At 45.6% G+C, this 26,403-nt stretch overlaps 1 protein-coding gene across 1 annotated transcript in view; it reads left to right on the top strand.

The window, feature by feature from the left end:
- The window catches only part of dtnba (dystrobrevin, beta a), a 74,903-nt gene that overhangs the window by 45,834 nt on the left and 2,666 nt on the right, over window positions 1–26,403 (top strand). The window contains 14 exon segments of the mRNA XM_084314575.1: window positions 558–660; window positions 3,273–3,397; window positions 3,399–3,443; window positions 3,730–3,854; window positions 6,595–6,663; window positions 7,015–7,092; window positions 7,553–7,643; window positions 8,272–8,351; window positions 8,463–8,576; window positions 12,317–12,413; window positions 12,802–12,822; window positions 13,548–13,704; window positions 21,640–21,729; window positions 22,650–22,713. Of these exon segments, the coding sequence (XP_084170701.1) occupies window positions 558–660; window positions 3,273–3,397; window positions 3,399–3,443; window positions 3,730–3,854; window positions 6,595–6,663; window positions 7,015–7,092; window positions 7,553–7,643; window positions 8,272–8,351; window positions 8,463–8,576; window positions 12,317–12,413; window positions 12,802–12,822; window positions 13,548–13,704; window positions 21,640–21,729; window positions 22,650–22,713 (1,259 nt within the window).

The raw sequence follows: 26,403 nt of genomic DNA, 5'->3' as shown, positions 1-26,403 counted from the left end.
ATATATATATCTGCCAGCCAGTATATTGATTGAAGATACAATGCAATGATGCTTTAACTCAGACAAAAAAAATGGAGGCATTTAAAGGAGATATCAGGTTAGTATCACAGCTGGTCTATCTGTCTGACTCTCTGTCTGTCTGTCCATCTGACTCTCTGCCTGTCTGTCCATCTGTCTGTCTGTTCATCCAACTCTGTCCATCTGACTCTCTGCCTGTCTCTCCATCTGCCTGTCTGTCTGTCTGTCTGTCTGTCCATCCAACTCTCTGTCCATCTGACTCTCTGCCTGTCTGTCCATCTGCCTGTCTGTCTGTCTGCCTTTCTGTCCATCCATCTATCTCCAAAACGAAAACCTTTAGGAATTGACAGTTCTCCTGAATAACCCCATGGGTCAGATCCCCAATGGCTCCATGAAATAATGAAGAGATTCAGACATTAATGATATAATAAGTCACGGATGATACTAATGATATGCAGTCATTCACCGTCTGACATAACAGTATCTTGTGTCCATGGCCGTTGATTGTTCTGTGGCTTGTCCTGTGTGTTTGTGTGTAGAAGAGAGTGATGCTGAACGTGTTCCTGGACGTAGTGTCTGATCCTCCTCCTCAATGCCTGCTGTGGCTCCCATTGATGCATCGCCTGGGTAACGTAGAGCATGGTGAGAGTAACACACACACAAGTCATTATCTACTACACACACAAGTCACAAGCATGCAAGAGACATCTACATATGTGCAGAGTTAGATATAAAGATACCTGTCTGTGATACAATTTCTCCACCACAGTGTGCACTGTACTGTATATGCCATATCACGTTCCTATGTGTTTTGTAAACATAATGGCGATTCAAGTAATCTGAATCCGAATCTGAATCTGAATAGCAGACAGACCCTGCTAACTGCCTGGTGCTCCCCCCAGTGAGTCCATCCATCTGAAAGACTCAAAACTATCCTATTTACAGTTTTCTCAGTCGCTTTGTAAATCTACGGCTGACAACATGAGATCCTCATGGACAACAATAACAACAACATGAGATCCTCATGGACAACAACAACATGAGATCCTCATGGACAACAATAACAACAATATGAGATCCTCATGGACAACAATAACAACAACATGAGATCCTCATGGACAACAACAACAATAACAACAACATGAGATCCTCATGGACAACAACAATAACAACAACATGAGATCCTCATGGACAACAACAACAACATGAGATCATCATGGACAACAACAACAACATGAGATCATCATGGACAACAACAACAACAACAACAACAACAACAACAACAACAACATGAGATCCTCATGGACAACAACAACATGAGATCCTCATGGACAACAACAACATGAGATCTGCATGGACAACAACAACAACAACATGAGATCTTCATGGACAACAACAACAACATTTGATACAGCTATAAATAGCATAGGTCCAGTATTGTGATTCCATACTTTGAAAGGTTGTGGTTTATCACTTTGTTTTTATATTTAATTTTATCACAGTAAAACACTGAAACGTTATCGACTGCAGATGTGATTCCACTGAAATATCTTCAATTTATAATTGTGCAAATGTGCCTCAGGGAATACTGTATACTAATGGGCTACATGTTCCAAGAAGGCAGTCACCAGTCACCTTCAAGCATGAACAACTAACCTCTAGCTATTATGACATATGATGATACTGCAACATGGCTAGATCAACTACTAGACTACACTTGTTTCTTGGAAATACATGTAAATCAACGTTTTGTTTTTGGTCTTGTCACATAGTTATAAATAGACTCATTAATGCTGACGATTTCTTGAGCAGAAACCCATTCTTCGCCAGGCATTATACCCTTCTTATACCATCCTCTGCCAGCTCTATTTGTCTATGGAGATGTTCACCTACTTTGCAGGGCTATAACTTTTTAAATTGTATTGCTAAATTGACATTACTATGGCCCATTCAACATCAATTATCTATCGTTCAGTATGTGGGAACGTTATACTTTTTCATTCACACATTCATACAAAAATACGGTCTAGAGTATGAATATGTTTTTATCGTTTTCTGCAGTATTTTATAGAACGTGAGTTATAGCCATTTATGCATATATTAGATCATCAAATGCAGTTCGATAGAGATTGACGTCAGATTAAACATTTCAATTGTACAAGGTCCTAAACGTCATGACTCATCATCTGCTGGTGAGCGGAGGTGGGGGGGAGTCGTTTATAATGCAATGGCCGACGTTAAATGATTCATGTCGTATGGGTGATATATAGATCATAGCAGTTTGTATGGATAATAATAATCAAAAACGCTGAAACTCACCGCAGCTTCCTCGTAGCGATGGGGGATGATACTGGAGCAAGATCGCTATTATGGGATGTTGATCTATGCGCTCCATTTCCAGGTTGTATAATACTATATACGTCCAAATAATGTTGTTTATCGAGTTATGGCAACGGATCGATTATCCAGTGTGTCCAGATGGAGTCCCGCGAGCGATAGGGAGTGGCGGACGGAATAGGGGTGACACCAAGCACTTCCGGCCCCACGTCCGGTTTGGCAACTCGCCGATCAGCCACCAGGTGGCGGTATTGAAGCGCTGGAGAGTTGAGTGGAGATCTACAGCACCAGTCATGACTCCGTGGGTGAAATGTGAATACCATGACGAAAATTTGAAATATTGATCTCGATGACGGCGTAATCCGTCATTGGCAGATTAAGCATGGCGAGGAATAGCGTCTTAATCCGTCATGGCAGAGAATGGGTTTGTGAATTAAATGCCTTGATATAGTACTGTGGAAAATACCACCATACAGTTGTCATGTATTTGATATAATATTGAAAGGGAACATCTCACCATATTCACATAGTGGCCATTTTGCTCTTATGTCATGCTCAGGTTGGGATTCCTGGGTGGAAAGGAGAGAGGGTTGTGAAAGGAATCCCAACCTGAGCATGACATAAGAGTAAAGGGGTCACTGTGTGAATATGGTCAATGCCATACTGTCTCAAATACATGTCCCTACCCCAAACACCCAGAAAACAAGTGCATAATATCCAAACTATCCTGTGTGATTCTGTCCCTCTCCCCCCTCCCTCTTTCTCTCTCTCTCCCCCCCTCTCTCTCTATCTCTCTCTTTCTCTTTCTTTTTATCTCTCTCTCGCTCTCTCTCTCCCTCTCTCCCTCTCTCTCTCCCTCTCTCCCTCTCTCTCTCCCTCTCCCTCTCTCCCTCTCTCTCTCCCTCTCTCCCTCTCAGTCTACCACCCAGTGACGTGCTCGTACTGTCGCAGCAATGGTATGACAGGGTTCCGCTATCGCTGCCTCCGTTGCCGTAGTTACCAGCTCTGTCAGGACTGCTTCTGGCGTGGCAATGTCAACGGTTGGTTCCCATAGCGACCAGCACCAGATGAAGGAGCACTCGTCCTGGGTGAGAGGTTATATGGTGTTAGTTGCTCCCAGGGGGGCAGTATGTGTAGGTGTTGTTAGTGATGCATGGCTGGGGATATTTTCACCTCAAACTGACCCAACCTGTCCGCCCTATATATCATTTAATCGATTTTTTAGATATGCTATAGGCTTTTCATCAGTTGTGTATGTATGTATGTGTGTGTGTGTGTGTGTGTGTGTGTGTGTGTGTGTGTGTGTGTGTGTGTGTGTGTGTGTGTGTGTGTGTGTGTGTGTGTGTGTGTGTGTGTGTGTGTATGTGTGTGTAGAAGTCTTCAGCCAGGAAGCTGGGCCGGGCCCTGAGCAGAACCCTTGGCTGTGTTCCATCCAGACAGCCCCGTCATCCCCTCTACCCTGAAGAACCTGAGAGAACCCTCAACCTTGCCAACATAGTGTAAGACACACACACGCATGCACGCACGCACACGCACACACACACACACACACACACACACACACACACACACACACACACACACACACACACACACACACACTAAGGTTGGGAGGTATACTGAATATGAAGGTATACTGTCATGGATCCATGCAAAGGTATAGTACTATGAATCAAAAGATTGTTCCTTGCAGCAGTATAAAAAGGTAAAATACAATAGGATATTTCTATTAAATAGCACCACATTGTCTCACATGAAAACCCTCTCTGCATCCAGATTGAATCTTCAGGATTCTGCAGGGTTTCCCCCCAGAAAGATTGGTAGGCCCAGCGGCAAGGGTCTTATGACCAGAGGCAGCAGACTGATGTAGGACCCTTTAGGTTCTGTGATGATGAAATCATAGAATTGAGCATTGGAAAAAGGTCAATAATGACACAGATTCCATAGGGCCTTTACATTAAGTCTTGAAATGACCAGTGAATGTGATGTGATACTTTGGCCTACAAGATTGAACTGGAGGATCTAATTTATTTCATTCAAATTGTTACAACACATTTTTGTATGTGTGGTTGTGGGGATGGGGACTACAGAATAAGTGCAGACTTTATTTAACCTAACAATCATAACCATAAGAGGTGTGTGTGTGTGTGTGTGTGTGTGTGTGTGTGTGTGTGTGTGTGTGTGTGTGTGTGTGTGTGTGTGTGTGTGTGCGTGCGTGCGTGCGTGCGTGCGTGGGTGGGTGTGTGTGTGTGTGTGTGTGTGTGTGTCTGTGTGTGTGTCTGTGTGTGTGTGTGTGTGTGCGCGCGCGCACGCACGCACCCGAGTAATACACGGGGGGATACCCTGCCATAGCTTCTGGCAAACATTAAGATTAGCCACAATAATCTTACTATGCAACATAGAAAGCCACATTTCTCAGTTGCCCAGATTTATTTTGTGCTCACTGAAACCAGGAAACATTGATTCAAATGGCTGTGTCAACAACACTAACAACCAATCATCACTATATCATTTTTTATATTAAATCTATCCAACTGCGAAATAACCTCGTAGAACCGCTGGTTTCGACGTTGATGGAAATCATTGAGGCTAATCTTAATATTCACCAGAGGCTTACGGCTAGAGGGAAATCTTCCGGTACCAGAGGGGGCCGGGCACTGTAGAGCTCTGTCGAGTTAGTCAGGCACCACCTAATGGCCCCGCCCCTTTGTGGGCGGACTCTGAGGGTTTGATTTTGCGACGGCAGACTAGGTCAGTATAGATCTCCCAGCAAATACACACACTTAGTTCACTCGCCATCAGACCCACAACGCCTGTCATCTGTAAGAGTGAGTATGTTTACCTCTGACCGGACTCTATTCCTGCTCAACTCTTTTTTACTTTTCTTCTCTTCTCTTTATCTTTAGTCTTGCGTTCACCTTCTCTTTTTCCTCCCTCCCTTTGGTGTCTCACTCTCCCTCCCTCCTCTCACCCTCTCTGGTGATCTTTGCTCTGTCTGTGTTTGCTCAGGCTCGTTCCGTGTTGCATGAATGCACCCAGAACCACATGAGAGTGTGTGTTTGTGTGTGAGTTTGAGATAGAGAGAGAGTCTCTGTGTTCTCCCTGTGTTCATTTGTGTGGTGTGTGTGTGTGTGTGTGTGTGTGTGGGGGGGGGGGGGGGGTATGATTTGTGAATGTAGGCCATAAAAAATAGTCATATCCATATAAAACATCTCATAAAACGATGCAACAGAAAGTCCTTACATTTTTAGTTTGTTTGCATTTTTCTAAATCGATTTACCCTCAAGCAAAGAGATGAAATGAATGTATTCTCAACAGGCTGTGTTCTTACTCAAACAGATTTCTGACGTTTAAAGCGATGGTTTGCTGCTCCCTTTTCATCTTGCAATGTGATCAAATGCAGGACAGCATGCCCATTTTGCAGGACAGTAAAGTAGTATTGAATACAATATGTAAGAATAAGGTTTACATAATGTATAACGTATTTTATCTAAATACAGCTAGATCAATTTACACATTTCTTTAAAGCACAGTAGGCTAAGTAGGTCAAACAGGCCAAATAGCTAAGCAGCAGAAGCACTGCAGAACCAAATCTAAATTGTAGGCTGATAGAAATGATGTCTTCATACAGTAGTTGTTACTGGGCACCTCAATATTCAACGTTTGTCCAAGTCCCTTAAACTCAATCCTTCAGTATCATCCCTAACTTCAGTCTTACAGTCACTCCCATCTCCCAATTCCCTTTCACGCCATAGAGCGCATCTTCAGCTGTAGCGTTGAGACCAGTCCAACTGAAAGTGCTGGGCTGTAGCTCATCAGGCGCGTAAGAACACAGCTCGCTGTAGCTTCTTGGAGAGAGGCGGTACTGACAAGCAGGGTGTGTAGCTGCGGACGATTTTGAGACATTTGTGTATTTAATTTAATTTAATGCTAGAATGAACAGTAGTCTGTTATAAACTACCAGAAGGGGGAGAAATAATATCCCCACTGGCTATAAAAAAATCAATGCGTGCGTGCGGGCGGGCGGGCGGGCGTGCGTGCGTGTGAATGCGTGTGATTGTATTCATTTGTGTGCATGAATGTGTTTGTGTCAGTGGTTGTATGAATTGTTGTTAGTACCTTTTGTGTATTGATTTTCTGTGTGTGTGTGTGTGTGTGTGTGTGTGTGTGTGTGTGTGTGTGTGTGTGTGTGTGTGTGTGTGTGTGTGTGTGTGTGTGTGTGTGTTGGTGTCTGTATAGCCCTGCACGTCCCGTTGGGAACACTAGTGACGTCATGCTGCTCTCTGCAACCCAAAGCACCCCCAAGAGGTAAGGATGTACTACTATAGAAAAATCAATAGTTTACATATAAAAAATTATCTATAGTATGCTTTTTTTTCTTTTTTTCATACACACAAATTACTATAGAAATACTAACAGACATATAGTATTTATATGGTAAAACCACAGGAATACTATAGTGATTCACCATAGATTTCTATAATATCCCACCGTGTAGGATTATATGGTGAATCGCTACAGTATTTCTGTGGTGAATCTCTATAGTGTGTATCGGGTACTATAGGTTTTACTATAGCTAATTTTCGTATGGGTAATCAGCACCGTTACGGTTACATTCCTCTCAGTGTCTTGACCATGTATCCTATATATGTGGCTCAGTTTGGCAGCTGCTCAGCGGATGAACGAGGAACATGGTCTGATAGCAGCCTACGTCAACCGCCTACAGACCAGTCCACGGTAAGAGGGAGAGAGAGAGAGAGAAAGAGAGAGAGATAACAGGGAGAGAGAGATAACAGGGAGAGAGAGCGAGAGAACAGGGAGAGAGGGAGGGAGGGAGAGAGAAAGAACAGGGAGAGAGGAAGAGCAGGGAGAGAGAGAGGGAGGGAGAGAGAACAGGGAGAGAGAGAGGGAGGGAGAGAGAACAGGGAGAGAGAGGGAGGGAGGATGGAACGAGATCGATTTAGAATAAAGGGATGGAGGGAGGATGAATGAGAGAGAGAAAGGAGAGAGGGGAGCAGTATAGAGGGAATTCTGTGTAGTGTTTCAAGAAACTATATAATATGTACTGTGCTGTGTGTGTATATATACTGTGCTGTGTATATATATAGTGTGTGTATATATTCTATATTCTGTGCTGTGTATATATATATATATATTATACTGTATATTAAAGGCTTCTCCTCCCTGCGTGTCTCAGACCTCTGGACAGTCCTGGCAGACAGGATGAGGAGCACAAGCTGATCGCCCGCTATGCCTCGCGCCTGGCAGACACAGACAACGCGCCAGGAGTGAGTTGAAAGTGCAAGACACACAAACACACAACGACACACATGTTACAGAAGATCAGAGTAGTGAATGGCCTTCCTCTAGTGTTGGAACAGCCATTAACTGAGTTGAGAGCCTGATCCCAGTATGCTGTTTTTAGTTATACAGACGTAGTTAATTAACCACACTACTGCTGCACTGATCCCAATAGGAATTGTTTGGAAAATCCTGCAGCGGTAATGCAGGATGGATGCAGGGTTGGGGGCGGGGGGGGTTCTACAATGGCACTGTAACCATGGCCAGGCCTTCTTCGGAACATGCAATGTTACTCACTGTGCCTTGTATATATCATATACCCATTTTAAAAAAGATCTATTTTTACCATATTTTTTAGCACTCGCTTGTATTTAAATTGTACATTTCTTTAGTTAAGTATTGTGTGATTTTGTGTGAAGGGCGGACTAGCAAAGTAAGATTTTCATTGTATGGAAAACTGTCTGTTTAACTGTGCACATGACAATAAACACTCCTGAATATTCTTAAATGTCTGTTCTGTGTGTGTGTGTGTGTGTGTGTGTGTGTGTGTGTGTGTGTGTGTGTGTGTGTGTGTGTGTGTGTGTGTGTGTGTGTGTGTGTGTGTGTGTATTTCAGGCGATACCCCAACGCAGCATCAACTTCGACATGAATAAACAGCAGAGGGAGCTCATCGCTCAGCTGGAGAGCAAGAACAGGTTCAAATGAGTCAATGATTGGCGTGCTGTATAGAATTATGCATTGTAATCTCATATCCTGCGTGTTCGCAAGCTGCGTGTGTGTCTGCTGACCGTAGTGTTTCCCCTCAGGGATATCTTGGCAGAGATCCAGCGGCTACGTACGGAGCATGAGGCGGCGTGCCAGCCCAGCCCTGAGAGGGGCAGCACCAACCCCACCCTGCTGGCAGAACTACGCCTGCTCAGGTAGCGCTCTGCCTGGGCACAGCCCTCCGCCACAGGGCCCCCCGTCTCTGCTGGCACCAGGCCTCACGCCTCACCTTACATATCACTAGTTGTTGTTGAGAGTCTCATGTTCACGGAAGTTACTATGTTAACTTGGAATGCAAGGTTTCCTGTTAGATCAGTGGTGCTCAACCTTTCTTGTGTCAAGGACCCCCAAATTAACCTCTTAAACCTGAGCCCTATTTCTGGATATTCGCCTAAAAATACATACCTAAGTAAATGGAAGATTGCTCCACTTCTACAAGGTCCATTTGCATGTTCTTGGTATCTAGGGAAATCTAATGATCTCAGGGAATGTATTCCCAGTGTCGGAAATATTGTGTCTGTTACTAGGCTTGAGTAAATTGTAATGAACCAAAGGAGAATCTTTTTAATTCTTAAATTTTTCTTTATATTTATATTTATATTTTATATTTACCAGACATGAAATATTGCCACTGAGCTCATTCAGCGCCTTCTTGAGATCATGTGTACAAAACATTTAAGCAAATGAATAAAGGGCAGATGATTAAACAGAAGGTTTTGTAGATACAGTACTGAATTCTGCCATCCGGACACATGCAATTTGAAATATGATTATAGAATATAGAATATCAAGGGCGGCTGGGTGGCGCAGTGGTCTAAGCGCTCGTCACCAACGCGTGAGACACCGGTATAGGATCCGGCTGTCAGCGTTGCCTCCGGCTTGGGCCGGCCGTCATACTGACTCAATTGTGGGGCGGCGTGGCTCAGCGGTAGAGCGGGTCGTCCAATGATCGAAGGGTTGGTGGTTCGAATCCCGCTCAAGCCCATGTCCATCCCACTGCCGTTGTGTCCTTGGGCAAGACACTTAACCTACTTGCCTCGTATGAATGTGTATGCATGTGAATGAATGTTGGTGGTGGTCGGAGGGGCCGTAGGCGATGATTATTCGCCACGCTTCCGTGAGTCTGCCTCAGGGCAGCTCTGGCTGCAATTGTAGCTTACCACCACCGGTATGACTGTGTATGAACGAATAATGGACTCTGTGAAGCGCTCTGGGGTCACTGGGGTGTCATGAAGAGCGCTATATAAATCCAATCCATTATTATTATTATTAATTGGCAGAGTCAGCGGGAGGGGAGTCGATGGGTGGTAATCTGGTCGTTGTAAACAGGGACTCCTACAGGTCGGTCAGGGCGCCTGCACAGCAAGGACAGGAGATGTCGAGGGTAGTGTGAGCCTCCTACACGTTACTCCTCGCCAATGACAGTCCGCGCTGGCAGGTGAAAAGAAGTGGCTGGCTGACTCCGCATGTATCGGAGGGGACATGCGATAGATTCTTCAACCCTCCCTACGACTGACCAGTGGGGGGCACATGCGAGCAACGATCAAGACAGGGGAGAGGGGGAATTGGCACGACTAAATTGGGATGGGAGAAAAACAGAAAAAGAAGGAGAAAAAGTGGATACAAAAAAAAGAATATAGAATATCAGGCCTATGGGCGGCTAAGTGGTGCAGTGGGCAAGGCGCTCACCACGAATACTGGAGACTGGGCTCGAACAGGTACCCCTCCCTGTTCGAGCCCAGCGCTCCACATTGCTTTCAGTTTAGCTGGTCGTCCGCACTAATACACATTGGCAGTATTAGGGGGAGGGAAACTGATGGGTGGGGATTGGGCGTTGTGGACAGCGACTCCTACAGGTCGGTTGGTGCGCCTGCGCAGTAGAATCAGGAAGCGACGGGGGCGGGGCCCCTCCAAAGCCAGAAGAAGTCAGATGATTGACAGGAACTGGTGTGAGCTGGGAAGTGTAGTTTTTTTTATCCGAAATTCTCTCAAAAGACTACACTCAAGTTGGGTTGCGCGAAATCCTCGCGTCAATCCTCGCCTTTTTCCGACACGATGCCCTGAGATTTCTATAAACTAATATTTCACAAATAACACTTAAAATCATATGTAAACAACCGTAGTGCTGAAAATATACGCTTGGACTGCTGTTTTGACAGGGTTCGGGTCTTTACTCTTGGCTACATTTGAGAAGAAAAAAACACAACATTAATTTATACATTCTGTAGAGATGGATTTATGGCGTGATGTCATGCTCGTACCAGTACCGGACTGCTTGGGCTTAAGAGTTTAAATAATAATAATAATAATAATATATTTAATTTATACAGTGCTTTTCTAGAACTAAAAGTCACTTTACACTAAGGCTGCATTGAACCGTCACTGAATGGATTGAAAGTTGACAGAATCAGCTGATGGTAACGTATCCATCGGGTCCAATGGTTCACCCTCTCTGACCTGAGGGATGGTGGTAGTGGGGCAAACAACAGACAGCATAACACAAACATAATTATGGATGGATGGGGGGGGGGGGTAAGAGTAGACAGTGGAGAAGACACGAGTCTCTAATGTCTTTGGGGAGGGAGTTCTGAAGGCTCTGTCCCCAAACCTGCAAAGGTGACATAGAATAAAAAGTAGGGATGCCCCGATAGATCGGCCACCGATCGTTATCGGCCGATAATCAGTATAAATATGCGATCGGTGATCGGTGATAATGCTTTATTTTCGCCGATCGTCAAAACCGATCTCACTCGCTGAGTTCTGTCTTAGACACCGGGAGCTGCACACAGTGGTGCGGCGTCTGCTTCTCCCTCCAGCCCCTCCCGCACGCATGTAAACACGGGTCTAGTCTAGTGGGACGGGACCTCCCTGAGCTAACGTTAGCTACCGTTACAAAATGACCCAGTCAACCATTCACTTCCAGTCCAATACATGATGAGGCATTGTCTAACCGAACGGTATCTAGCCGGCCAGCTACTGATAGCTCCTGACATCAACAAACGCTCCAGCAAGTCTAGTAGAGACGTGTATGATACCTCCGCTAGCTCACGTTAGCTGACGCCAGCTCACTGTTCAAAACGAAATGTCCCACTGAACTAAATAGTTCACTGAGGCGCTGTATCAACGTTATATAGCCAGCCAGCAGTAGCCACAGATAGCTCCTGATATCAATGTTTTATAACACTCATTCGATGCGTATTCGAGCTGAGGGCATGTTGTTGAATGTGATCAATAGGGTCCAGCTGCAGCTCCGGAGAATCCTGGCCGTAGCTGCAGGCTACTCGAGTATAGGGTCCAGCTTCAGCTCCGGAGAATCCTGGCCGTAGCTGGAGGCTACTCGAGTACACACAGACAGTGGAGCTTGTTGCGTGGTGGCGATGTCTTGCAGATAATACAAGTACAAGTCTAATTATATAATAGATATATTTCATAAAAAAAAAGAAAATTATATAAAATAACGATCGGTATCGGATCGGTATCGGCTCGGTATCGGCCGATATGGCTCACGACGATCGGTGATCGGTATCGGTGGCAAAAAACGTGATCGGGGCATCCCTAATAAAAAGTATACATATTAGGCCGTGGAGCCCCAGATGATGACATCTTGCCTCTCATTAAGGTCGATTTATGTTAGGTGTGATTATCTCAGTGGAGAGACTGAAACCTATGGTCAGAATAGTCGTACATTTTCTAACTTCTAGTCAATAAAAGGAACCCTCGGGTGTCCCCGGGCCCCTGGTTGAGAACCACTGACTGTGTTGAGTATTTGGGTCCTCTAGTGGAAGGAGGCCAAAAGGTCAAGTGCATTCACATTAAACAATAGAAAGAAATCCATTCTGGGCGCGGGTACAGTGCATAATTGGATAATCAATGGGTTGTCTCTTGTGTGTTGTAGACAGAGGAAGGACGAGCTGGAACAGAGGATGTCGTCCCTGCAGGAGAGCAGGAGGGAACTGATGGTGCAGCTAGAGGGACTGATGAAGCTGCTCAAGGTCACACACACACACACACACACACACACACACACACACACACACACACACACACACACACACACACCTACACACACACACACACACACACACGCACACACACACACACACACACACACACACGCACACGCACGCACACACACACACACACACACTCTTATAATCCCAGAGCATGCTGTGAGCGTTGACAGACACTAGAGGGCAACAGTTTCTCTTTTTTCTTGCCCCTCTTCTCCCTTTACCACCTCTCTGTTTTCCCACCCTTCCCTCAGCCTTGCAACAGTAGGTTTTAATCTTTCCTTTGCATGATGATCTTTTATTTCTGACTTCTTTCCTTCTTTTCCTTTGTCCTTTGTTTCCATCCCTTCTCTCTGCTGTGCGCCTCTAGGATGAGGAGCAGAGGCAGGCTGTAAGTTTCCCCCCTTCGGCTGTCACCTCTTTATATTATATATAATATATATATTATATATATGTGTGTATAATGAACTTGTATACTAATTCTATAGATATAATATTGTGATGTGCTAATATTAGCATTGCTGTTGTGTAAAGACCTCCCATCTCCACACGGACAACTTCATTCAGGAATTACTTGATTTTTTTTCGTATTATTGTACCAATGTAGTTTGGAAATTCAACACATTCAATTTGTTTCATGTGGCCTCTGTGGTCTTCAGTTAGATAACAAGATAAGGTTAAACTGCTCAACAGCAACGACATACTGTAGTATACATTTACTGTATTATACATTTACTGCTATTATACATTTACTGTAGTATACATTTACTGTATTATACATTTACTGTAGTATATATTTACTGCTATTATACATTTACTGTAGTATACATTTACTGCTATGTATACATTTACTGCTATTATACATTTACTGTATTATAAATTTACTGTATTTACTGTATTATACATTTACTGTAGTATACATTTACTGTATTATACTTTTACTGTAGTATACATTTACTGTAGTATACATTTACTGCTATTATACATTTACTGTAGTATACATTTACTGCTATTATACATTTACTGTAGTATACATTTACTGTATTATACTTTTACTGTAGTATACATTTACTGTAGTATACATTTACTCACACCTTTCACTGTCTTGTCATTTAGGCACAGGCAGCAGGCTCCACCCAGGCCTCCCCCTCTCGACCAATCGCAGCGGCGCCTGTCCGTTCTGCAGGCCCCTCTCCTCCCCACGCGCACATGCATGCCCCCCAGGACTCCTTAGCCGGCGTGGGGGGGGACGTACAAGAGGCCTTCGCTCAGGGTAAGACTGGGGCAATTATAGGCCTTTGCTCAGGGTAAGACTGGGGCAATTATAGGCCTTTGCTCAGGGTTAGACTGGGGCAATTATAGGCCTTTGCTCTGGGTTAGACTGGGGCATTTAGAGGGCTTCGCTCAGGGTAAGACTGGAGCCTTTAGAGGCCTTTGCTCAGGGTAAGACTGGGGCATTTAGAGGCCTTTGCTCAGGGTTAGACTGGGGCATTTAGAGGTTTTTCGCTCAGGGTAAGACTGGGGCATTTAGAGGCCTTTGCTCAGGGTAAGACTGGGGCATTTAGAGGGCTTCGCTCAGGGTAAGACTGGGGCATTTAGAGGGCTTTGCTCAGGGTAAGACTGGGGCAATTATACGCCTTCGCTCAGGGTAAGACTGGGGCAATTATAGGCCTTTGCACAGGGTAAGACTGGGGCAATTATAGGCCTTCGCTCAGGGTAAGACTGGGGCAATTATAGGCCATTGCTCAGGGTAAGACTGGGGCAATTATAGGCCTTTGCTCAGGGTAAGACTGGGTCATTTAGAGGCCTTCGCTCAGGGTAATACTGGGTCATTTAGAGGCCTTTGCTCAGGGAAAGACTGGGGCAATTATAGGCCTTTGCTCAGGGTTAGACTGGGGCAATTATAGGCCTTTCCTCAGGTTTAGACTGGGGCATTTAGAGGCCTTCGCTCAGGGTAAGACTGGGGCCTTTAGAGGCCTTTGCTCAGGGTAAGACTGGGGCATTTAGAGGCCTTTGCTCAGGGTTAGACTGGGGCATTTAGAGGCCTTCGCTCAGGGTAAGACTGGGGCATTTAGAGGGCTTCGCTCAGGGTAAGACTGGGGCATTTAGAGGGCTTCGCTCAGGGTAAGACTGGGGCATTTAGAGGCCTTCGCTCAGGGTAAGACTGGGGCATTTAGAGGCCTTTGCTCAGGGTAAAACTGGGGCATTTAGAGGGCTTCGCTCAGGGTAAGACTGGGGCATTTAGAGGCCTTTGCTTAGGGTAAGACTGGGGCAATTATAAGCCTTTGCTCAGGGTAAGACTGGGTCATTTAGAGGCCTTCGCTCAGGGTAAGACTGGGTCATTTAGAGGCCTTCGCTCAGGGTAAGACTGGGGCATTTAGAGGCCTTCGCTCAGGGTAAGACTGGGGCAATTATAGGCCTTTGCTCAGGGTAAGACTGGGTCATTTAGAGGCCTTCGCTCAGGGTAAGACTGGGGCATTTAGAGGCCTTTGCTCAGGGTAAGACTGGGGCATTTAGAGGCCTTTGCTCAGGGTTAGACTGGGGCATTTAGAGGCCTTCGCTCAGGGTAAGACTGGGGCATTTAGAGGGCTTTGCTCAGGGTAAGACTGGGGCATTTAGAGGCCTTTGCTCAGGGTAAAACTGGGGCATTTAGAGGGCTTCGCTCAGGGTAAGACTGGGGCATTTAGAGGCCTTTGCTTAGGGTAAGACTGGGGCAATTATAAGCCTTTGCTCAGGGTAAGACTGGGTCATTTAGAGGCCTTCGCTCAGGGTAAGACTGGGTCATTTAGAGGCCTTTGCTCAGGGTAAGACTGCGGCAATTATAGGCCATTGCTCAGGGTAAGACTGGGGCAATTATAGGCCTTTGCTCAGGGTAAGACTGGGGCAATTATATGCCTTCGCTCAGGGTAAGACTGGGGCAATTATAGGCCTTTGCTCAGGGTTAGACTGGGGCATTTAGAGGCCTTCGCTCAGGGTAAGACTGGGGCCTTTAGAGGCCTTTGCTCATGGTAAGACTGGGGCATTTAGAGGCCTTTGCTCAGGGTTAGACTGGGGCATTTAGAGGCCTTCACTCAGGGTAAGACTGGGGCATTTAGAGGGCTTCGCTCAGGGTAAGACTGGGGCATTTAGAGGGCTTTGCTCAGGGTAAGACTGGGGCAATTATACGCCTTCGCTCAGGGTAAGACTGGGGCAATTATAGGCCTTTGCACAGGGTAAGACTGGGGCAATTATAGGCCTTCGCTCAGGGTAAGACTGGGGCAATTATAGGCCATTGCTCAGGGTAAGACTGGGGCAATTATAGGCCTTTGCTCAGGGTAAGACTGGGTCATTTAGAGGCCTTCGCTCAGGGTAATACTGGGTCATTTAGAGGCCTTTGCTCAGGGAAAGACTGGGGCAATTATAGGCCTTTGCTCAGGGTTAGACTGGGGCAATTATAGGCCTTTCCTCAGGGTTAGACTGGGGCATTTAGAGGCCTTCGCTCAGGGTAAGACTGGGGCCTTTAGAGGCCTTTGCTCAGGGTAAGACTGGGGCATTTAGAGGCCTTTGCTCAGGGTTAGACTGGGGCATTTAGAGGCCTTCGCTCAGGGTAAGACTGGGGCATTTAGAGGGCTTCGCTCAGGGTAAGACTGGGGCATTTAGAGGGCTTCGCTCAGGGTAAGACTGGGGCATTTAGAGGCCTTCGCTCAGGGTAAGACTGGGGCATTTAGAGGCCTTTGCTCAGGGTAAAACTGGGGCATTTAGAGGGCTTCGCTCAGGGTAAGACTGGGGCATTTAGAGGCCTTTGCTTAGGGTAAGACTGGGGCAATTATAAGCCTTTGCTCAGGGTAAGACTGGGTCATTTAGAGGCCTTCGCTCAGGGTAAGACTGGGTCATTTAGAGGCCTTCGCTCAGGGTAAGACTGGGGCATTTAGAGGCCTTCGCTCAGGGTAAGACTGGGGCAATTATAGGCCTTTGCTCAGGGTAAGACTGGGTCATTTAGAGGCCTTCGCTCAGGGTAAGACTGGGGCATTTAGAGGCCTTTGCTCAGGGTAAGACTGGGGCATTTAGAGGCCTTTGCTCAGGGTTAGACTGGGGCATTTAGAGGCCTTCGCTCAGGGTAAGACTGGGGCATTTAGAGGGCTTTGCTCAGGGTAAGACTGGGGCATTTAGAGGCCTTTGCTCAGGGTAAAACTGGGGCATTTAGAGGGCTTCGCTCAGGGTAAGACTGGGGCATTTAGAGGCCTTTGCTTAGGGTAAGACTGGGGCAATTATAAGCCTTTGCTCAGGGTAAGACTGGGTCATTTAGAGGCCTTCGCTCAGGGTAAGACTGGGTCATTTAGAGGCCTTTGCTCAGGGTAAGACTGCGGCAATTATAGGCCATTGCTCAGGGTAAGACTGGGGCAATTATAGGCCTTTGCTCAGGGTAAGACTGGGGCAATTATATGCCTTCGCTCAGGGTAAGACTGGGGCAATTATAGGCCTTTGCTCAGGGTTAGACTGGGGCATTTAGAGGCCTTCGCTCAGGGTAAGACTGGGGCCTTTAGAGGCCTTTGCTCATGGTAAGACTGGGGCATTTAGAGGCCTTTGCTCAGGGTTAGACTGGGGCATTTAGAGGCCTTCACTCAGGGTAAGACTGGGGCATTTAGAGGGCTTCGCTCAGGGTAAGACTGAGGCATTTAGAGGGCTTCGCTCAGGGTAAGACTGGGGCAATTATACGCCTTTGCTCAGGGTAAGACTGGGGCAATTATAGGCCTTTGCACAGGGTAAGACTGGGGCAATTATAGGCCTTCGCTCAGGGTAAGACTGGGGCAATTATAGGCCATTGCTCAGGGTAAGACTGGGGCAATTATAGGCCTTTGCTCAGGGTAAGACTGGGTCATTTAGAGGCCTTTGCTCAGGGTAAGACTGGGGCATTTAGAGGCCTTCGCTCAGGGTAAGACTGGGGCCTTTAGAGGCCTTTGCTCAGGGTAAGACTGGGGCATTTATAGGCCTTTGCTCAGGGTTAGACTGGGGCATTTAGAGGCCTTCACTCAGGGTAAGACTGGGGCATTTAGAGGGCTTTGCTCGGGTAAGACTGGGGCATTTAGAGGCCTTTGCTCAGGGTAAGACTGGGTCATTTAGAGGCCTTTGCTCAGGGTAAGACTGGGGCATTTAGAGGCCTTTGCTCAGGGTAAGACTGGGGCATTTAGAGGCCTTTGCTCAGGGTTAGACTGGGGCATTTAGAGGCCTTCGCTCAGGGTAAGACTGGGGCATTTAGAGGGCTTCGCTCAGGGTAAGACTGGGGCAATTATAGGCCTTCGCTCAGGGTAAGACTGGGGCATTTAGAGGGCTTCGCTCAGGGTAAGACTCGGGCATTTAGAGGGCTTCGCTCAGGGTAAGACTGGGGCATTTAGAGGCCTTTGCTCAGGGTAAGACTGGGTAATTTAGAGGCCTTTGCTCAGGGTAAGACTGGGGCATTTAGAGGCCTTTGCTCAGGGTAAGACTGGGGCATTTAGAGGCCTTTGCTCAGGGTTAGACTGGGGCATTTAGAGGCCTTCGCTCAGGGTAAGACTGGGGCCTTTAGAGGCCTTTGCTCATGGTAAGACTGGGGCATTTAGAGGCCTTTGCTCAGGGTTAGACTGGGGCATTTAGAGGCCTTCGCTCAGGGTAAGACTGGGGCATTTAGAGGGCTTCGCTCAGGGTAAGACTGAGGCATTTAGAGGGCTTCGCTCAGGGTAAGACTGGGGCAATTATAGGCCTTCGCTCAGGGTAAGACTGGGGCAATTATAGGCCTTTGCACAGGGTAAGACTGGGGCAATTATAGGCCTTCGCTCAGGGTAAGACTGGGGCAATTATAGGCCATTGCTCAGGGTAAGACTGGGGCAATTATAGGCCTTTGCTCAGGGTAAGACTGGGTCATTTAGAGGCCTTCGCTCAGGGTAAGACTGGGTCATTTAGAGGCCTTTGCTCAGGGTAAGACTGGGGCAATTATAGGCCTTTGCTCAGGGTTAGACTGGGGCAATTATAGGCCTTTGCTCAGGGTTAGACTGGGGCATTTAGAGGCCTTCGCTCAGGGTAAGACTGGGGCATTTAGAGGCCTTTGCTCAGGGTAAGACTGGGGCATTTAGAGGCCTTTGCTCAGGGTTAGACTGGGGCATTTAGAGGCCTTCGCTCAGGGTAAGACTGGGGCATTTAGAGGGCTTTGCTCAGGGTAAGACTGGGGCATTTAGAGGGCTTTGCTCAGGGTAAGACTGGGGCATTTAGAGGGCTTCGCTCAGGGTAAGACTGGGGCATTTCGAGGCCTTCGCTCAGGGTAAGACTGGGGCATTTAGAGGGCTTTGCTCAGGGTAAGGCTAGGGCATTTCGAGGCCTTCGCTCAGGGTAAGACTGGGGCATTTAGAGGGCTTCGCTCAGGGTAAGACTGGGGCATTTAGAGGGCTTCGCTCAGGGTAAGACTGGGGCATTTAGAGGCCTTTGCTCAGGGTAAGACTGGGTCATTTAGAGGCCTTTGCTCAGGGTAAGACTGGGGCATTTAGAGGCCTTTGCTCAGGGTTAGACTGGGGCATTTAGAGGCCTTCGCTCAGGGTAAGACTGGGGCATTTAGAGGGCTTTGCTCAGGGTAAGACTGGGGCAATTATAGGCCTTTGCACAGGGTAAGACTGGGGCAATTATAGGCCTTCGCTCAGGGTAAGACTGGGGCAATTATAGGCCATTGCTCAAGGTAAGACTGGGGCAATTATAGGCCTTTGCTCAGGGTAAAACTGGGTCATTTAGAGGCCTTCGCTCAGGGTAAGACTGGGTCATTTAGAGGCCTTTGCTCAGGGTAAGACTGGGGCAATTATAGGCCTTTGCTCAGGGTTAGACTGGGGCAATTATAGGCCTTTGCTCAGGGTTAGACTGGGGCATTTAGAGGCCTTCGCTCAGGGTAAGACTGGGGCCTTTAGAGGCCTTTGCTCAGGGTAAGACTGGGGCATTTAGAGGCCTTTGCTCAGGGTTAGACTGGGGCATTTAGAGGCCTTCGCTCAGGGTAAGACTGGGGCATTTAGAGGGCTTCGCTCAGGGTAAGACTGGGGCATTTAGAGGGCTTCGCTCAGGGTAAGACTGGGGCATTTAGAGGCCTTCGCTCAGGGTAAGACTGGGGCATTTAGAGGGCTTTGCTCAGGGTAAGGCTAGGGCATTTCGAGGCCTTCGCTCAGGGTAAGACTGGGGCATTTAGAGGGCTTCGCTCAGGGTAAGACTGGGGCATTTAGAGGGCTTCGCTCAGGGTAAGACTGGGGCATTTAGAGGGCTTCGCTCAGGGTAAGACTGGGGCATTTAGAGGCCTTTGCTCAGGGTAAGACTGGGTCATTTAGAGGCCTTTGCTCAGGGTAAGACTGGGGCATTTACAGGCCTTTGCTCAGGGTAAGACTGGGGCATTTAGAGGCCTTTGCTCAGGGTTAGACTGGGGCATTTAGAGGCCTTCGCTCAGGGTAAGACTGGGGCATTTAGAGGGCTTTGCTCAGGATAAGACTGGGGCATTTAGAGGGCTTTGCTCAGGGTAAGACTGGGGCATTTAGAGGCTTTCGCTCAGGGTAAGACTGGGGCATTTAGAGGCCTTCGCTCAGGGTAAGACTGGGTCATTTAGAGGGCTTCGCTCAGGGTAAGGCTAGGGCATTTAGAGGCCTTCGCTCAGGGTAAGACTGGGGCATTTAGAGGGCTTCGCTCAGGGTAAGACTGGGGTATTTAGAGGGCTTCGCTCAGGGTAAGACTGGGGCATTTAGAGGCCTTTGCTCAGGGTAAGACTGGGTCATTTAGAGGCCTTTGCTCAGGGTAAGACTGGGGCATTAAGAGGCCTTTGCTCAGGGTAAGACTGGGGCATTTAGAGGCCTTTGCTCAGGGTTAGACTGGGGCATTTAGAGGCCTTCGCTCAGGGTAAGACTGGGGCATTTAGAGGGCTTTGCTCAGGGTAAGACTGGGGCATTTAGAGGGCTTCGCTCAGGGTAAGACTGGGGCATTTTTGGAGAATAATAATGATTGGCTATGGAGAAACTAGTGCTAGTTCATGTGTATTGGATATTTTACAATACATAATCAAATGTTTTTATTTTATGTGGAAGTTTAGACATTTATTATATGGTATTAAAATGAAGCTTTACAGTAAAACAGAGAACTTCTTATCCAACTGTAGTAAGGTATCACATTTCATCTCGGCGTTTACACTGCTGTACTCACTGGACTCACAGGAGTTACCATCCCTCCGCAAATGGGAAAGAGATTTTAACAGTGAATATATTGAAGACGGCTGGCAGGAGGCCATTGACTCAGTTAAAAAGGTTTATACTTGTAACAGACTAAGAGAAACACAATATAAAATTCTTCACAGATTACACATCACACCTGTGTTACTAAACAAAATGGACCGTTCAATATCTCCATTATGTTCGAAATGTCAAACAGATCTGGGCACCTACTATCACTACTTTTGGGAATGTAAGTGTATATCCAGGTTCTGGGGCCAAGTGGCACGTGAGCTGAGCGACATTTTCAAGGTGAAAATAAAGAAGGACCCAGGAGCTTTTTTACTGGGACTCCCACCAAAGGAAAATAATTTGACACCCTTACAATTCAAACTATTTGATAAACTTCTGCTTTCAGCCCGGAAATGCATTCTGATAAACTGGATTAAGGATAGGCCTCCATCCATACAGATGTGGTACAGAGAGATCTTCGGTGTGCTACCCCATGAAAGACTCTGTGCAATGCATAGAGGCAACGACGCTTCCTTTCAGGATGTGTGGGCCCCACTATTGGACTACTTTCCTGCTACAATTTCTCAGATCCTTCTAAAGGCCCAATGGACAGACTTTGGATAGAAAAAAATAATATATGTATGCCTACATGTGAATGGGCTCGAGGTAAGTGTAGTACTGTGCAGTGCCTGTCTGGGTTAGATTTCCTTTTTTTGCTTGTTTTTCTTTTTGATCTGTTTTTGCTGGCATGACGGCATAGATGAACTGGAGGAACCCCCCCCCCCCCCCCTTCTGTCCCAATGTGTGTTTTGTAATGTAAGTAACTGTATGTGAAAAATCTTTTTAAAAAACCAATAAAAATATCAAAAGAGAAGAGAGTAGAGCTTGAGTACTTTCGATGGGGCTTTGATTCAAACCCCCTCAATGTACAGTTTCTGACAGCTGGGCTGTGTTGTCACGCGAAATAATGTTAAAAAAAAAAAAATTAAGCTTAAAATGTTCTCCTGCCTGTTGTTCCTCAGGCCCCAGGAGGAACCTGCGTAATGACCTGCTGGTAGCAGCCGACTCCATCACCAACACCATGTCCTCCCTAGTGAAGGAGCTGCACTCTGGTAGGAACAGCACACACGCACGCACACACACACACGCACGCACACACACACACGCACGCACGCACACACACACGCACACACACACACACACACACACACACACACACACACACACACACACACACACAATATTCACAAGGACTTATTTTTGTATTAGCGATGTCTTAAAATATCTGCTCATGTATGGAAGTCCTTCATTCCGACAGCCATCAGACTTTATAATGCATCACTGTGCCTCACTGCACCACTGAGCACAGGGTGACAGTTACCATCTTCCTGGACTTTTACTTTTAAACCGACATAGTACAATTTTACACTTACTGTATATTTCTGTATATTTTTACTGTATATTTTATATTAGAATGTAACATAGGAAATGTATATGCCAGACCGTATTTTATTCTTAGGCTTATTTTTATTCTTATTCGTGACTTTTGTTTTTGTCTACCTACATGTTTACTGTTTACTGTGAGTGATCTGTAGTGCCAAATTTCCCTCGGGATGAATAAAGTATTTCTATTCTATTCTATTCTAAAGTCGCAGTAATCCACGTAATGTTCATCATGAAGTATGATATAGCATCAAAGTCCTTTTAATTTAACATGCTCTCATATTTCAGAGATATCTTTGTGAGAAACTGCCTTTTATCATCACTTTCTAGACAACACAATTGTGTGTCACGATTCACAATATGAAGAAAAACACGATTCGATAACACAGACACTTAACAATCAATACTGAATAATGGATGTACTGTATAGCTCAGCCATATACTCAATCACACACACACACACACACACACACACACACACACACACACACACACACACACACACACACACACACACACACACTATTACACAATCAATGCACAGACAACGCAGCATGTGCTCACTCTGCCTCTCTCTCTCTCCGAGCAGATGACGGCCGTGAGGAGGAGGAGAGGTTGCTGAATGGGAAGGACAGAGGTACGTGTGTCACACGGTGAGCCTCATTAGCATTCTACCTCATTAGCGCTAGTCCCCCTCATTAGCTCCTCCTCTTTACGAGGGGGAAGTGGTGAAAGTACTTCCTGACCTGCTCCCTCTACCCAGACTAACACTCGTTAGACCTCTGACCTGCTGCTTCGGCCCCAAGGCCCCAGAGCCGTCACACACACACACAGGTGTGCTCTAATAGCCACTCTGCATACTGTCTGGTAGTGGAAGGTCTGCATGATCATGCTGCTCTCACAGAGGTCTGCCCTTGACTTACCTGTTACTATATAAACTAAATGGGTTTGGATGTTTCGGTTATACAGAAGTAGCCTAAATACAGTATAAGTTATTATTATTATATCTTATTTTTTTTGTACTTTTCACTTTTTCTCCCATCCCCAAATTTAGTTGTTATGCCAATTCCCTCCTGGTTGTTGCGCTGCCCTACTGTCGGTCTGGGGAGGGTGTAGTCTCATGCCTCCTCCGACACATTGGGTCTCATTCCCGAATATTTTCCAAAGAGTTCTCTTGGAAGACTTATCTTGGAACCGACTGAGACAGAATCTACGACAAGTTCACTCTGAGTCCCCAACGTGTCGGGAAGATGTCTTAATGACTCAAACTGTCTCAGCTGAGATGCCGCGATGAGGAATTTCACCGCTCTGAAACATGAACGCGCGTCCCCGTCCGAAGCTCCTTATAAGGCAGCCAATAGGGAAGTGTGCAGATGAAATCGCAAAAAGTCAATAGGTAGACACACCTGTCCAGCTCATTAGAATGTAACTGACGATGCAGCCGTGTGAAAATGGTTGCCGATATGCGGAAGCGCTTTGCAACCGATCAAAATGAGATTAGATTAATGTACACACACACACACACACATACACACACGCGCGTGTGCAGTACTGTATAGCCTATGCGCGTAATGAATGAACGCAGTATAGGCTTATATTATTCTAATCATGACTTGTTTTATTAGGAGAGCAGCAAATATACTGCACTGCCCGCCGCATAGACCGTAGTACAGTCCACCATGCAGTCCGCTGGTACGCCCGACTCTGGCGGCCTTAATATGTGTACTGTACTTACTGTACGTAGGTAGGGCAGAGCATATAGTATCTACTAAATCCTAATGAAACAAGTAATTAGAACAATATAAGCCTATATACTGTTCATTCATTAGACACATAGGCTATACTGGCGCACACAAGACTTATGGAATATTAATGCAGTCTATTTCCATGCGATTAGCTTTAGTTCTTATTTTTTTATTTATCCACTGTCATTTCAGTGTTGGTGTATATAGTGTATTTCAATATCAGTTTAATTGATTAATGATATATTCGAAGGAATGCAGGTTTATAGCTATATCAAACAAAGGTCTGTCCCATTGTATACCAATCAATGGGATATATTGCATGTTGACCTGCATTCTTTCAAATGTATAATTAATCATTAAAACAGATATGTAACAAATAAGAAATACAAATTCCACAGAAGGCATTAAATAATTATTATTTTCAATCATTTCACAATAATTGCATAATTGTGTTTGAATATCTGAGTAATTAAAGTAATTATACATTTGTCCAAAATAGCTGGTTCAGATATGGTTAATCCAGCTGCCCTGTGATCAGATGAATCCATATTATTTATTTTTCCGACATCAAATGCGTAATTTCTTATCGTACATATATTGTCATATTTATTTTAATTATGATTAAGTAATTAATTCCAAGGAGGCCTGTAGCGTTGACATGAAGGAATCACTATGAGAACACAGTCTGTCAAGTTAATAAAATGTTCAATCAGTCAATCAATCATAAGTGTGCTCCTCAGCACTCTTAAATTCTGCTCTCAGCCACGGGCAAATCCGATCTCAGGAAAATTTGGGGAATCGCGCTACTACCGCTAATATGTCTTAAATTGGAGAGGAAATGTTTTGTCATAAATCCGTTCGGGAATGAGACCCATTGAGTATACGATTTTATAGTATACAAATGGAAGATGGTGGGTGGTTGTTGCTTCTAGAATTTCTACTATCAGAGTTGTTTTGTCTTACAACTATCCTGGTGTTGCGTTCCATATATTTTTTTAGACATTTAGTTGACTCCCATGCAGATGCTTACAATCAGTGTGAATAGTCTAATAATTAGTATATCACTACCATGGCAAGTAATTACCAACCAACCTGGTAATTACGGAATACAACTCTTAGTGTTACAGGTCTCATTCATGCTAGCAAGGACTAGAGCAGGGGGTCTCAAACTAGAATTACCTGGGGGGCCTGTCTTCTGACAAGGGGGCCACTTCAAGTATTCAACCAAAAAGAGTCATGCTATACACTGAAACCTAACTGATCATAAATCCATGTGATGGCTGAGTAATCTGATGTGACTGATGTTGCTGAATAGGCTCTTTTTATCTGGACAGACAATGTTACCCGCCTGTAGCATGCAGTGTTTTAAAAAACCAGCCTGCAGTTACGTCGTTCAAGCACCATCTCACTCACCACATAATAACGTGCTTCAACTGCCGTATCGGATTCTTTTCTCACTTTCTGGAAGAGATTCTGCTGCATGCGTAGCTTGTTCCTCCCTCTAGTCTCCCTCTACACACTGCTACTTTAGTTGATTAATGGCACTTGAGATGATGTTCTTTTAGAACGCCGGTTTGTCTCCTTGTAGATGGGACGGGTGGCGTTTCCATTGAATTCGACAAAAAAGAAGAATCCATCGTCCACTTCTTTGATTGATTGATTTTATTTGACATAATAAAATACAATACACAGGTGCATACAGTATACAAATACATCAGGATAGCGCAAGACAGACTAATGACAACGCTTTTCCACTTCTAAAGTTGGTTATCCGCTAGCTGCCAAACAGAACACAGAAGACTGTGAACGGTTGTTCGCAATGACTCATTTGCATACTGAAATAATATTTTTTCTTAATATTTTATTTTATTTTTGTGTTTATGTGAAACAAGATAATTAGCTAATGAATATTTGTAAAAAGAAATGAATAGAAATAATAATAATACATTAATAGATAAATAATAATAATGATCACTATAATCTGATATCATCTGGAGGGGTTTTGTCTGGCCCACATGAGTTTGAGACTCCCGGACTAGAGCTTCCTCTCAGCATGAGGCCTCTATCCAGTCTTGAACCGTGTATCCTGCGCTTGTTGTCGGCATATAAGACAGCGGCGCTAACTCTTGATCCTGTACAGCATATGCACCAGAGAGGAGTGAGTTTCACAGACTTCCCCAACTCTCTTACACTGGGAGCCCAGAAAAAGGGGGTGAATGGATAGTTTCCTTTGTCTGTGTGACATGATAGGAGTTGAGAGTTGGGTATACAATAGAGGCTGTAGAAAATGAAACCACAAGGATGAAAGATGGTATTTCTATACCAAGGAAGGCCAACTCTCCACTGGAGGAGCTGGTCTGGTTCTCATTACTCCCTGCTGCTGATTATTGGTGGGCGCTAACCGTGGTCTAAATCTGTCTAGTGTGTGGCAGGGCAGGCTGGTGGAGCTGGATGTAGAATCCTCTGTTACACCTTAGAGGGCACAGATCATGACTAAGTACCCAGGAACTAATAAAGGAACTATAAAAGGTGTAGGAACAAATGTTAATTAACTGATAACTTTTACAATTTGAGGTGAGTGGGTACAAATGGGGATTT

This window comes from Notolepis coatsorum, assembly GCF_963971535.1.
Source record: "Notolepis coatsorum genome assembly, chromosome: 5".
Taxonomy (NCBI): domain Eukaryota; kingdom Metazoa; phylum Chordata; class Actinopteri; order Aulopiformes; family Paralepididae; genus Notolepis; species Notolepis coatsorum.
This window is presented reverse-complemented; position numbering and strand designations above follow the sequence as displayed.